This window comes from Euleptes europaea, chromosome 7 (assembly GCF_029931775.1).
Source record: "Euleptes europaea isolate rEulEur1 chromosome 7, rEulEur1.hap1, whole genome shotgun sequence".
Lineage (NCBI taxonomy): Eukaryota > Metazoa > Chordata > Lepidosauria > Squamata > Sphaerodactylidae > Euleptes > Euleptes europaea.
Window position 1 is genome coordinate 53,365,944 of NC_079318.1, and position 13,026 is coordinate 53,378,969.

Sequence of the window (13,026 nt, forward strand, 5' to 3'; positions counted from 1 at the left end):
TATATTCTAAAAATGCGGCTCCTGAGAGAGTGAACCAGTTAATTTCAAACATGTTAAATGTTCTCATAATACTTAGAACTTTGCTACATGCTTAAAATCCATCTCCATAGACTACCCGACAGTTAATGCAGTTTTGAAAAAGTACGAAAAGTAGTCACTGAGCTATCAAAAGGTAAAAAAAATCAGTCAGCAGACTGAGAGTAGCTTTCCTCTGTTAACTGAAACCATCCGGTGAACACCATGTTACATTCTTTAATTTTTCAAGTGGTTCTTTTGAGGTGCATCTCATAATTCCTCAAGGTCAGTTAAATCCACCACTACTTTTAGAAAGAAGGTATCGTCTTTGATGTAAGCATTCTTTGCATTTTCCAGCACAGTGTGTGCCACAAACCGAGGGCACCCTGAGGCAATGTTCATCTCTCCTTCTGGCCGCTTGAAGCTGTTGCTGTTGGGGAGAGCCTTAAAGGTTTCATTGATGTGATTTTTCTTCCCACTTTGGTCCAAAAGCATAAGTGTAACCTTTTGCTTGAAAGGCCAGGGTAACAGCGAGTCAAACTCCCCTCTCATCACTACAAAATACAGGGAAACATGTGTTCCCTTTCCTGAACCATCACCATTCAGATACGCTCTGGCACATAATCTGTACCCACAGCGGCTGGTATAAAAAGGCTGGCTGAATATAGAGACAGTGTGGCCTTCCGCAGCCTCTTTTTTCTTTATTTTGTAGTCCATAATTTTCCAAATCAGTTTCCCATTATAACTTGTCCCTTCCAAAAGCTTAAACCGTTCCTCATTTTTGTTAAGCTGTGCCCTGTGCATACCAAGGTGGAGGTCATGTTGGTTGGACAAGTCTTCCAGAAAATCTGGAGGAAAAAGAGACAAACAATCAAGTGGGAAGGAGTGGAGAGGTGTAGACAGACTTGTGGAAATGACGTCCGTATCACATAAGCACAATGATAACAGACATTAACTCTTTAGCATTTACACTGCTTGTTTTGGCTCTGATGCCCTTTTTGTAAAGGACTGCTCCATTCTTTCTTGATTTCTAATAGGAGATTGCACAACACGACGAGTTGTATAGATAAGATTGCCTCAATTTCAAATAATTAAATATGTTTGTCCTATGACACTAACCTTCATCAAAATGTACTGAGGAATATGACCTCTCATCTTTCCTTCCTTCTTTCAATCCCCCTTTCATTTTCTCAATAAGTTTCCCTTTGATTGTTAAATATTTGTATAAAGCAGCCTAAGCATTACTGTTTATGGTTCCTAGTATCAGTTGCCTGATTTGTCCGAAAAATTTAACTTCTTTGTCTAACCTGCAGCTAAGCTGTCTCTTTGAAATATGCCACACAGCCTCACAAAATGACCTTACAGAAAATCCTGACTTGTGCAGTTGCTTAAAAGAGTGGTAGGATTACCACATTTATAATAAGGTCAAGTTATATGTATCTCTGAGAAAATTCTCTGGAAGAAGCAGCTGGCAAAGGTGATTTAATTGGCACAAGTCAATGAACAACCACTGCTCCAACCTCAGCAACAGAGCCACATATGGTATCAGAACCTCACTCCCCCCTTTTCCCTTTTCCTAGAGGGGCAGGAACAAACTCTCACAAATACAGTTGTCTTTCCTTTGAACTAAAAATTCAAGTTCTCTTATACATAAACATAAAGATACAGACCTGGGATCTTGGCTATATAAATGTTCTGGAAATCCTTCCTTTGGTAAATCCAAGAAACTAGCCTTCAAGGTGAACTAATTTGTATTTTTTAAATAACTGCTTAGTGGGGAACTCACAAAAAACACATGGATCAGGTGGACTCAAAGAAACGCACAATGTGTAGTTAGGACCTGAATCTGTTTCACGACTTTAACATGGTCGCTAACAAACCTAGTAATACCAGAAAACTTTAGTCAGAAAAGAATTACCAGAATACCTAAACGTTGTTCAAATGACTCCAGGAAAGCAACTTTTTGCTTTATGGTTTCAATGGTCTCCAGTAGTTGCCTCAGGTCAAATTTACTCTGTTGTTGGTTTGCCATTTGTACCAGCTGTCTCACTTGCGTTTCCAGGCAGGCAGATTTATCAACGTGAATAGCCAGAGACTTCAAATGGGAGAAGGAGAAAAGACATTAAAAAACCCCACACTAAAGTGCTTAATATTAAAATACATTTATTAAACCTTCAAAGCAGCTATATTAAAAATGTTTCCTTTTTTAGGTAGTCCACTTTGTATTTCAATTAGCGTGCCAATCATTCATTTCAAGTTTCAGGTTTAGTCATCGGTCTCAATGATCTCAATTAGATTCCTATGGATTTTTGCTATTCATAATTTACCACAGCCTGGAAACATTAGTCTTAATGCAAAAGAAGCTTAATATTATAAAAATTAGATCAGTAATATCAGTTCAGCCAAAAATACTGTCTATTAGTCTCTAGACTGTGCTACAAGTCGATTGCTTCGAGGTTACTTTCAAGAACAAGTAGCTTACTGTAGATCTAAGGATCTTGTTTCTGCTAAACAAGAGCCAGAAAAGTGCTGGAGGAAATTGAATGTATGCAACTTTAGGAAAATGGGAGTGCCACTTTGTTGGAGAAGAGAGAGTATGGCTCAGAGCAGGGATGATTGTGTGTGGGCAGCACTTTCGCTGTCAGACCGGCCCTTGACGGGGAAGCAGTGGGCATCTTGTCTGCCGCTTGGGTGCCCTTCCCCTGTGGGCTTGCAGAGGGTAGGTTCTCAGGCCACAAGCCTCTTTTGGAGTTGTGCTATTGCTGGGTCTTCCCTCCCTGTCTCTTCATGGTGGTGGGGGAGTGGCTTTGAGGGGCAGTGATTGGCCGTGCTCACAGGGTATCACTGAATGCCACTGTCTGACTGGTGGGGGTTTCTAGGATTGCTACAGACTCTGCTATGCTGTCTATGCCTTGTGTAGGGGTACGTTATTATTTCCCTCTGTGGAATGTCCTAAGAGAATGGACCAGCAGCGCCCTTTTTACATCAGAGGCTGGCAGCAAGATTGTGCAGCCTATCATTTAGTACCAACTTAAACATCCATTTTCTTCTTAATTTTGTATGATAAAAAGTAGCCTCACGGAAGCATGCCACATAACAATATCCCAAATTACCTCCTCCAGAAAACTGCTGAAAAACGTAATGATTCTGAACATGCAGTAATTGTTTGAAAAGCACACTACAGCTTTTAATCCCCCTGGCATTTTTGTTTGTTCCCACCCAGTTCATATTGTTTGTACACCTGTAAGCTTCCTTTCGAGCAACTGCACATTTCCCCCCTCCTCTTATTGCACTGATGAACATGTTAGAACATGTTAGAGCCCTGGTCATTTGAAGCCTACAACAGTTTGATAGTACTCTGCAGAGTCACACAGCTGAATCTCGGTTTAACTCTTTCTAGAGACTGAAGAAAACAATTGATACTTAACCCCCTCCTGCTAAATATACTCCTTCTCCACAATTAACACATACATTTATAAACTCCTTGGGGGCAGGTACTTTTTTAACAACATATACCTCTGAAATTCTGTCTACGCAAATGGATTTTATCTTGGACATGCTAAACCCAATTTGGTATCCCAAGGAGATATTCCAGACCTATTTTTGACCTAGTATATGTGGGTAAGGTAAACAATATAAATGCATAAGACATAAAAGTTCAGGAAGAATCAGGAGATAAAATTACTCTTACTCTGACTAAAATTTAAAATCCCATTTTTGTTTACAGCAAACAAATGGACTATGAAAAAAGAGAAACCAAATCCATCCTAAATAAAGCTAGAGAATCCCAGTGTAACAGAATCTATGGTTGTCTTTAGATGGGTAGTATCTCCATATAGACATACTTCCAATTTACCGAAGCAGTGACGGTGTTAAGGAAGAATGGACTGGTCTTACCTGAGTGCTTGCCAGTAAGTTGCTATTGTTACCATACAGCTGAGTGAACTGCCTGAATTCTTTTTCACACTTTTTAATTGTGTCAGCTAGTTGCTGAATTTTTAGCTCCTTGTGTTCTAGGTTCTTATAAAGGTCAGAGATCTACAAGACAAGAGCGCTATTTTTATTTAAAGTGTTTTTAAACCCATCTTCCTCCGAAGAAGTTAGCACACTCACAATCGATAATAAAATTAACAATATCTAAACAGCTAAACGTTAAAGAGCTTCAAAGCTATCCGGAAGACTGCAGCAGTGCAGCCCATTTGGAACACTATCAGGGTGGTGGACTTCCTCACCCGGAAGACTGTTCCATAAAACACCAATGGAGGTAAAGATTGGCTACTGTATGAAACACTGATCTGATTCAGCAGGGCTCTTCTTATGTTCTTTTTTACAGCTGCTGTCTCAGGCCCCCAGCGATATATACCTCTCAAACTAGGAGTGGAACAACACAGAGTAAACAATTTAGGTATTAACCACATCAGCACAGCCCTCCCCAAGAGAAAATTGTTCACACAAGCAGTTTACCAATAGAGTTGCACTCAAGGTTGCATTACAAGCAGTCCACCTCCTAGGTTGCTGCTAGCGTGGTGCAGTGGTTAAGAGCAGCTGACTCTAATCTGGAGAAACCAGGTTTGATTCCCATTCCTCCACATGAGTGGTGGACTCTAATCTGGAGAACTGTGCTTGAATCCCCCACTCCTCCACCTGAAGCCTGCTGGGTGACCTTGGGCCACTCACAGTTCTCTCAGAAGTCTCTCATCCCCACCTACATCACAAGGTGTCTCTTGTGGGGAAGGGAAGGTGACTGTAAGCCGCTTTGAGACTCCTTAAAAGGTAGAGAAAAGTGGGGTATAAAAACCAACTTTTCTTCTTCATATGTGAGATGGGCCTAAATAATATGAAGCACTAATAAAATCATCAGTCTTAGGTCTGAGTACCAAATCAGAGATCCAGTTTTTTCTATGATGTCCTACCAGCTTAGCCTCTCCTGGGATAACCTCTTTCTGTCTCCTGGGAAACCACTACGCAGGTTTCAAGAATGGCAGGTAGCAGATAGGAAAGAGCTGCAAACTCCCAATACAACCTCTTCAAACATTACGTGAAGTAGGAACATGTGTAAGTGGCTTGACATCTCACTATCTTCTTTAAAGAGGCCTCTCCCAACCCAACCACAGAAGCAGATTTCCTCACTTTCCTATTAAGGAAGATTCAGTGATCTTCAGGAACAACATGTTGCCAAAGATCACCAGCAGAAAACACTATGCTGCTCTCGAAGATCAAGACAAGAATCACTAATATATACAGCACTACAGGGAATACTGGAAGTTGGGAGGAGCAGAACATTTATCTCCTGGGTTTATTTATATATTTTACTCCATTTTGCCCTTCACAATATGGCACCTTCAAGCACAGTTCTCCAGATTAGAATCCACCACTCATGTGGAGGAGTGGGAAAAAATAAAACAACCCAAAAACAAAACAATAAAAACAAAGCACAGCCAAGACTAACAGAAACATATGAAAGCATCAAAGTCATCAGATACCATCCAGATCTAAAGGATGCCTAAGAGCAACTCTGCAAGGCAAGTAGGGCAGCAGCCATGCGAATCTCCTGGAGTTCCAATGGCTGGGAGCCACCATCCCAAAAAATGTGGCATCAGATGCCAGACCAGTTTGTTGATTTCACTAGAATGGTTTGTGTCAGATAACAGACTGTAGGACACATATCAATATCACTTGGTGTAAAGAGATGGTAACTTTTTTCAGAACACTGAAGGTGATTTGAAGAACTGCTCATTGTGTACACTCCTCACCATCACCTTTAGCAAATAGGTTTTGCATCACTGCAAGTCCACAGTGGGAAGAAAAAGAAATGTACACATATGGGAAGTGAAGCTTCTTTCCAACCACTTTCACCCTTCTTAAAAATATCACCTACCCACAGTCTAAGTTAAAAGGTTTTGGAGGAAAATATCATTAATATTGTGCTAAACCTGATCTTCCAACTTTGAGTTCTTGTCCAAGATCCTTAGCATATGTTCTCTCAAAGAAACATTCTCATGTTCTGAAAGTTTTCCTCTTTTAATCTAGAAAGGGAATACAAACAACATGTAAAAACAAAGCAATTATGTGTTTTAAGCCAAATTTGTTAATAAAAATATCCCTTTCTACAAAGGTTTATAATACAGCTGGGTAGCGGATGGATCTTCAATATTATTCTGATCTAGTACTGAAACAGACCAGGACAGAGAAGTCACTGTGGTTAGTTGTGCTTTGGCGTGTCAGTCTCTCCTAGCAAGAGATAAGTTTGCATTATAATACTATACCTTTGTTGGACAGCCATACGGTTTATATGGACAATCAATTTCGACCTCAGGACATACTAAGATGTGACTTTCTACCTGCAAATATTACAACAGTGTCAGTGTCAACAATTACAATGGATTCAGTGCGACTGCTTTGTGCTTTTACAACAGGTGGGGGTGACAAGGTCACATAATTGCTATAATGAACAAAGAAAATAAACTTCTACTACTAGATGCAGGATGATATACTGCTCCCTTCACAAGATTGTGCCAGCTTTTAATAAACCAAAAACATTTTTATACCTCTTTTGTTAGAATTGTCTGCTTGCAGCCATGAGGACAAATTAAAGGATAATAAGGACAATCAGTTTTCTCATGGACCTGAAATAATAGTGAAAAATTTGTTATGCAAGTGAATAAAACAACAGAGCAAAATCTCTTTCATTGTACTCAATTAAAACCAACAAGCAGAAGAGGACATGGGCACAGTTTACCTGGGATCTTCTAAGCAAGACACAATGAAATTAACAAGAGCTGCACAAGGAGCCAACAGCTTAATGAGAACAGTTTCCTCCCAATCCACATTTTCTTTCCATTACAGTACGTTGGGGATGGGTGACCAGAAAAGAGACTGGATAGCTAACATCTTATGGAACGCCTGTGAATGTTAGAGACTGAGTTTTCACTTATACTGCCTCTGGCTCTGCCCTAATGATAGATTAGCAGCACTCTTGGTTTGGTGGGCAATTATAACCTCTGGACCTTAGAAAATATCACTCCGCTGACTGCTAATGCTTCCTGTACTTCAAATCTACTACTGAAAAATGTCAATATATCAATGCCTTCTCAAAATTACTGGCTTGAACTTTAGAGTGTGGACAGCATTATCAAGAGGGTACTCTTCATTTTCTTCAAGATTGTGATAGAATATAAGGAAGGAAGGGAATATGTTACAGCCGAAGCCACTTCTTATTTTCTATAGCACTTTGCAGGCAAAATTGTACAAACTGATTAAAGATGTTTTACTACAATCTTACCTGTGACCTAATTAAAATTATAGACTGATTACAATATTGGCACAGTTCCTTTCGATAGCTGCATTGCAAATCTAGGTGTTCTTTCAAATCCTTCTGAAGAACTTTTTCACAACATCCTTCATTGATACATTGTACACTTTCAAACAAACACTGCTGTAGGTGATCCTATAAAACATAATAATGTGCTATCATATTATTCACACTGTAAAACTCACTGAAATACACGAAGACAAGGATACAGGTGCCACTTGTTTGGATAATTTATTCATAGTCTGCCATTCTTTGTGAGACTCAAGGCAAATTACAACTACAAACGATGCAATACAAACAGTAAATACACAGAACCAACAAAAATGAAAGAATAACACTTTTCTGACTACAGACTGGAGACTTTTATAGGGCTTCTTCACAACTGTGTTGGTTTTCTGTGTAGCCTCATCCTTTCAACAACCCCAGTTTTTTCATAAATACTGAAAGGAGCAGCTTTGGAGACAGTATATAGTTTGTCCCTCAGGAACACCGGAAACTTCACCAAGTCTTTGCATTTTGGAAGATGCTGGCTCTGATTCAGGAAAGTATGATCAATGAACAGAAACAGGTTTCCATACATAACGTCATTCTTTCTAAAATGAAGCATGCTGCTGGGTACAGGGAAAAATCACTCCCATCCAACCTTTCTGGTCTAGTACCTGTCCCAGGAATCCAGATGCATGGCATAAAACTGTTCTGAGTCTAACTATGGGAACCAGGAAGAGTGTGAATATTCTCATCCTATTCCTCCAACACCCACAGGGATGACAGATTTGGCAGAGAGAAGGCCAACCGACTGGGTACTTAAGTGTCTCCCCACAACAGGGACTAAATTAAAGTGGAGGTTTCATGTATTAAAACAAGCAGCCTCATCACTGGAATATCAATTCCTTTATTTACAGAACATTCTCACTACACATATTGGCACCTTCCTATTCATAAGGAAAAGAAGGAGAAGCTTTAACATTAGTTTGCTGCTCTGATCACAACAAAACACCATGTAACATTTGACTGACACTAGAATACAGGAATGCATACCTGGTATCGACCTAGAGATGTTTTTGCATTGCAGGCTGGAGAATTTCTGCAAAAAACTTGCAAATTGAGAACTTCCCGTTTGCAGCAATTGTCTTTGAAGACCTAAATAAAAAAGCTAGTTTCAAACACACGAGTGAAGGAGAACAGTTTGGTCATAGTCTTTTAAAATAAGACACTTATTGAAATATTAGTCAGCACCATCCACCCTCTCTCCTATGTGCACTGGACTTGCTGTCATTGGGATAAGGTCAGTGCAACACGCCTACCTGTTGCTGAAACAGCGAGGCCCTCCCATGCCCCACATAGAATTATCCAACTAGTTATTCTGATATGCTGTGAACAGACCAGGAGAAGAGAACCAGAAAACTGTAGATGAAGTGCAATGAACACTGTTTTCTGATGGATTATGTGATTCTTAATTTAAATAAATGTTTCAGGAAATTTTAAAATAATTTATTTAAAACATATATTGCCTCCCTTGCCTCCAACTTACAACTAGTATGAACATTATTTTTTTTTTAAATTAAAAGCTAAAACTGAACATCTCCTACCTACAATTGCATACTTGGCAATAATCCCCAAATCCTCTACAATAAATGCCCACTACAATCAACAAAACGCCCTCTGGTACAGAACTATCTCGTGGTGTGTGTGTGTGTTAAGTGCCGTCAAGTCGCTTCCGACTCATGGCGAACCTATGAATGAAAGTCCTCCAAAATGTCCTATCTTTGACAGCCTTGTTCAGATCTTGCAAATTGAGGGCTGTGGCTTCCTTTATTGAGTCAGTCCATCTCTTGTTGGGTTTTCCTCTTTTCCTGCTGCCCTCAACTTTTCCTAGCATGACGGTCTTTTCCAGTGACTCTTGTCGTCTCATGACGTGACGAAAATACGATAGCCTCAGTTTAGTCATTTTAGCTTCTAGGGTCAGTTCAGGCTTGATTTGATCTATAACCCACTGATTTGTTTTTTTGTCAGTCCACGGTATCCGTAACACTCTCCTCCAACACCACATTTCAAAGGAATCTATTTTCTTCCTATCAGCTTTCTTCACTGTCCAGCTTTCACACCCATACATAGTAATAGGAAATACAATGGCATGAATCTCGTGGTATCTTGTGAAAATTATCTTACAGTGTCTGCCTCACCTCTTCCTGGAGTCCGTTCCAGAGAGATGGAACTTCAGCAGAAGTGCCCAGTTGGTGTCAAACTTTCAGATCGTTCACATACATATTAATAGTTTTGCACCACCACTCAGCAAGTTGTCATAGAAACTGAAATTCTTTCCTTACCTCCTCAAGCTTTATTATTTCTTTGTCTACAGGACAGGTGGGTACCATGTTCAATTCTCTAAAGAGATATAAAGGCACAAAAGTTATATATTTGGTAATACTTGGAAAAATATTACATTGGTCTAAATAGGCAAGTAATTTCAATTCCCCCCCCCCAGGAATATTTGCCTATTTAGACCAAGGTAATATTTTTCCAACTCCTCAGATTTATTAAAACAGAAGCATTTTAAGATGCCTTGGATCTTACAAATTTGTTCATTATAAGACACACGTTTTTCAGCATTACCTTTTCTCAATATATGCCTCACTCATGATTATGTAACTTTAGATTCAAATACAACCTCCGGATAATGGTAGTTATACTTGCTGCATCTCTTTAAATAGAAACTCTGCTGTCATGTTACCAAACCAACAGAGGCAGCTAAAGGGAAACTGCTGAAGAGAATCAAATTAGCAAAGCTCGGAGAAAAGGCCAACAACCTAGCAAGCAGCTTAATTGTTCAAATTTGTTCAAAATTGTTCAATTTCGCCATTTAGAAGACCACCTATAAATGCTACAATAAGAGTATAATGGGGGAAAGATATACTTGAAATCATGTGGAATATTATCAACAAATGTAGACAGTACAGCTCCTAATTCTTGCCCATTTCAGAATAAAATAAAGGAGGCAAGAAAAGTAATTCATCAAAGGTTGCTTCTTATGTTCCTTGCTAATTTATATGAATCTTAAAATGCACTTCATGTCACTGGAACATTGCCTACATGTCAGTTTCACTCTGGGGACTCAAGTGAAACCTCCTGGATCTGCATTTTAGGAAGGAAATAAAGATGCATCTAATCAAATATACAGTGACACTCACGTGAGTCACAAGTCATAGGGTGCTTTCAGAAGATAATCAAGTTTCATTTTTATATGTACTGCACCTCTACAATGAAGTCACAGTTATGAACATTCAATTATATTTTAAATGTTCATAATTTCACCATTGTCATTTTCAAGTACTGGAATGATCTTACCCTAATCTACATTTCTCTATAGCCAAAGAACTACTGACTACTGATAACATGCTGATGTCTGTTCACATAAGCAGGCAAACCAACATCAATAGATGAACACGATCCTGTTACAGTTAAGCATATCCAACTCCCATTTATTTTAATGGAAGATTTATGCACTTGCATTTTATCCCTCCCACTGAAATAAAATGGGACTTGAAAATGTTTAATTTACTATGGATTACGCTTTTCACCTCCAACAGATCATTAAAATTAAATTATCACATTTATTGAGATTATACTTTGAATTTAAACAACAGTTTCTTTATTAATACACAGCATGTATCAGGTCCATCAATGGCTCCCAAAAATAAAATTTAAAAATCTCAATTTTAAAAACATACAATTAAACATAACCAGTAAAAGCCAAAGAAAGCTATTCAGGATTCAAAATATTGGCAAAAAAAGGGGGGAAGAAATCTACATTAGAAATGTAGGGATGGATCCTGCCAGCTTTTATGCTGGTGACAGAGAGAGGACTTGTAGCAACCATCTAAAAGGCTTATACTGGGGATTGTGGGGATTGCTTGAACAAATGCCATATGGGACAGGGACTACAGTGGGAGGGGGAAATGAGGCAAAAGGAAGAGGAGAAATGGGCTAGAACTAATAAAATGCACTTCAACAAAGACAAATGTAAAGTTCTGCATTTAGGTAGGAAAAATCAAATGCATAACTATAGGATGGGGGAGACTTGTTTGAGCAGTAGTGTGTGTGAAAAGGATCTTGGGGTCTTAGTAGACCAAACACTGAACATGAGTCAGCAGTGTGATGCTGTAACTAAAAAGGCAAATGCACTCTTGGGCTGCATCAACAGAAGTATAGTGTCCAGATCACACGAAGTGATGGTATCGCTTTACTCTGCTCTGGTTAGACCTCAACAAGAGTACTGTGTTCAGTTTTGGGCACCACAATTTAAGAAAGATGCAGACAAGCTGGAACGTGTCCAGAGAAGGGCAACAAAGATGGTGAGGGGTCTGGAGACCAAGTCCTATGAGGAAAGGTTGAAGGAGCTGGGTAGCCTGAAGAGGAGAAGACTGAGAGGGGATATGATAACCATGTTCAAGTACTTAAAGGGCTGTCCTATAGAGGAGGGTGCCGAGTTGTTTTCTGTTGCTCAAGAAGGTCGGACCAGAACCAATGGGTTGAAATTAAATCAAAAGAGTTTCCGTCTAGACATTAGGAAGAATTTTCTAACAGTTAAAGCGGTTCCTCAGTGGAACAGGCTTCCTTGGGAGGTGGTAAGCTCTCCTTCCCTGGAGGTTTTTAAGAAGAGGTTAGATGGCCATCTGTCAGCAATGCTGATTCTGTGACCTTAGGCAGATGATGAGAGGGAGGGCATCTTGGCCATCTTCTGGTCACTAGGGGTGTGAAGGGGGGAGGTAGTTGTGAATTTCCTGCATTGTGCAGGGGGTTGGACTTGATGGCCCTGGTGGTCCCTTCCAACTCTATGATTCTATGATTCTAGGAAAGACTCAACCCACAGAAATGCAATCTTCCCATTACTTGTAAAGGTGTCATCAGGACTTTAGAGATATGTGGTAGCCTCTGAAGAACACAAAGCAGAATGGAACCAGTGCTCCATTCACCTTAGTGCCCCTTCACAAATCAATACCACTAGGAAACATAGCTGGGGGGGGGGGACACGAGAGCTGAACAAATATAAGTGTTTAGAAAAAGAATTCTTACTTCAAAGAGGTAATACAGCGCTGGCAAAACCTGTGCCCACATCCTGTCTGGTGAGGATTATGAAGGACTAGATGGCAGTGGACACATTTATATCGTTCCTCTAAGCTTTCTACAAACTGATAGTCAACATCAGGCTCAAAGTCCAGAGAAACAGCACTGGTAGAATTCTGGCGAGTGTATGCGTTCAGCAAGTGGCCAGCAAGGTCTTCAGAGGCCATGGACACTCACCTATGAAGCACAAGCACAGGGAGATACTGGTTGGGTACGAACACATCCAAGTACCATATTCAGTACAATTTAAAACACTGACATACATTTGAATGCTTTTCACTGAAAGCTAGATTTCTTATGCAAATACAATTTCAGTTACTGAAGAACACCAGTTATTGTCAAGGGACTATTATCAGTTAGCAGAACACTTAAAAAAATTAACATGCACATTTTCAACTCTGCTGATTCTACAACCAAAGACAATTTCCCTAGTAGAAAGGATTCTTCATGGTTTCTAAAGCAATAGCCTTCAACACTTTCCCAAAAAGTCTATGATTAATCCTGTGCAAGCTGGCACCAAAACTTGTTTTGATACTGATTACCTCAGATTACTTAAAAAAAATAGACAAATTCAT

The 13,026-nt window shown here is 39.6% G+C and overlaps 1 protein-coding gene across 3 annotated transcripts; it reads right to left on the reverse strand.

The window, feature by feature from the left end:
* Positions 1–267: 267 nt before the first annotated feature.
* TRAF5 (TNF receptor associated factor 5) lies at positions 268–12,624 on the reverse strand. 3 transcript variants are annotated; one of them, XM_056853102.1, is made up of 10 exons: positions 12,401–12,624; positions 9,655–9,712; positions 8,366–8,467; positions 7,298–7,462; positions 6,564–6,641; positions 6,282–6,356; positions 5,949–6,041; positions 3,913–4,053; positions 1,942–2,110; positions 268–863 (listed from the first exon to the last, which is right to left on the reverse strand). In XM_056853102.1, the coding sequence occupies exons 1-10, from the start codon at positions 12,616–12,618 to the stop codon at positions 286–288; spliced, it is 1,677 nt and encodes a 558-aa protein (XP_056709080.1). In that variant the 5' UTR covers positions 12,619–12,624; the 3' UTR covers positions 268–285. The 3 variants fall into 3 exon arrangements, with proteins under 3 accessions (XP_056709080.1, XP_056709081.1, XP_056709082.1); XM_056853103.1 differs by lacking the exon at positions 6,564–6,641; XM_056853104.1 differs by lacking the exon at positions 9,655–9,712 and having other exon boundaries at positions 12,401–12,594.
* Positions 12,625–13,026: the final 402 nt, after the last annotated feature.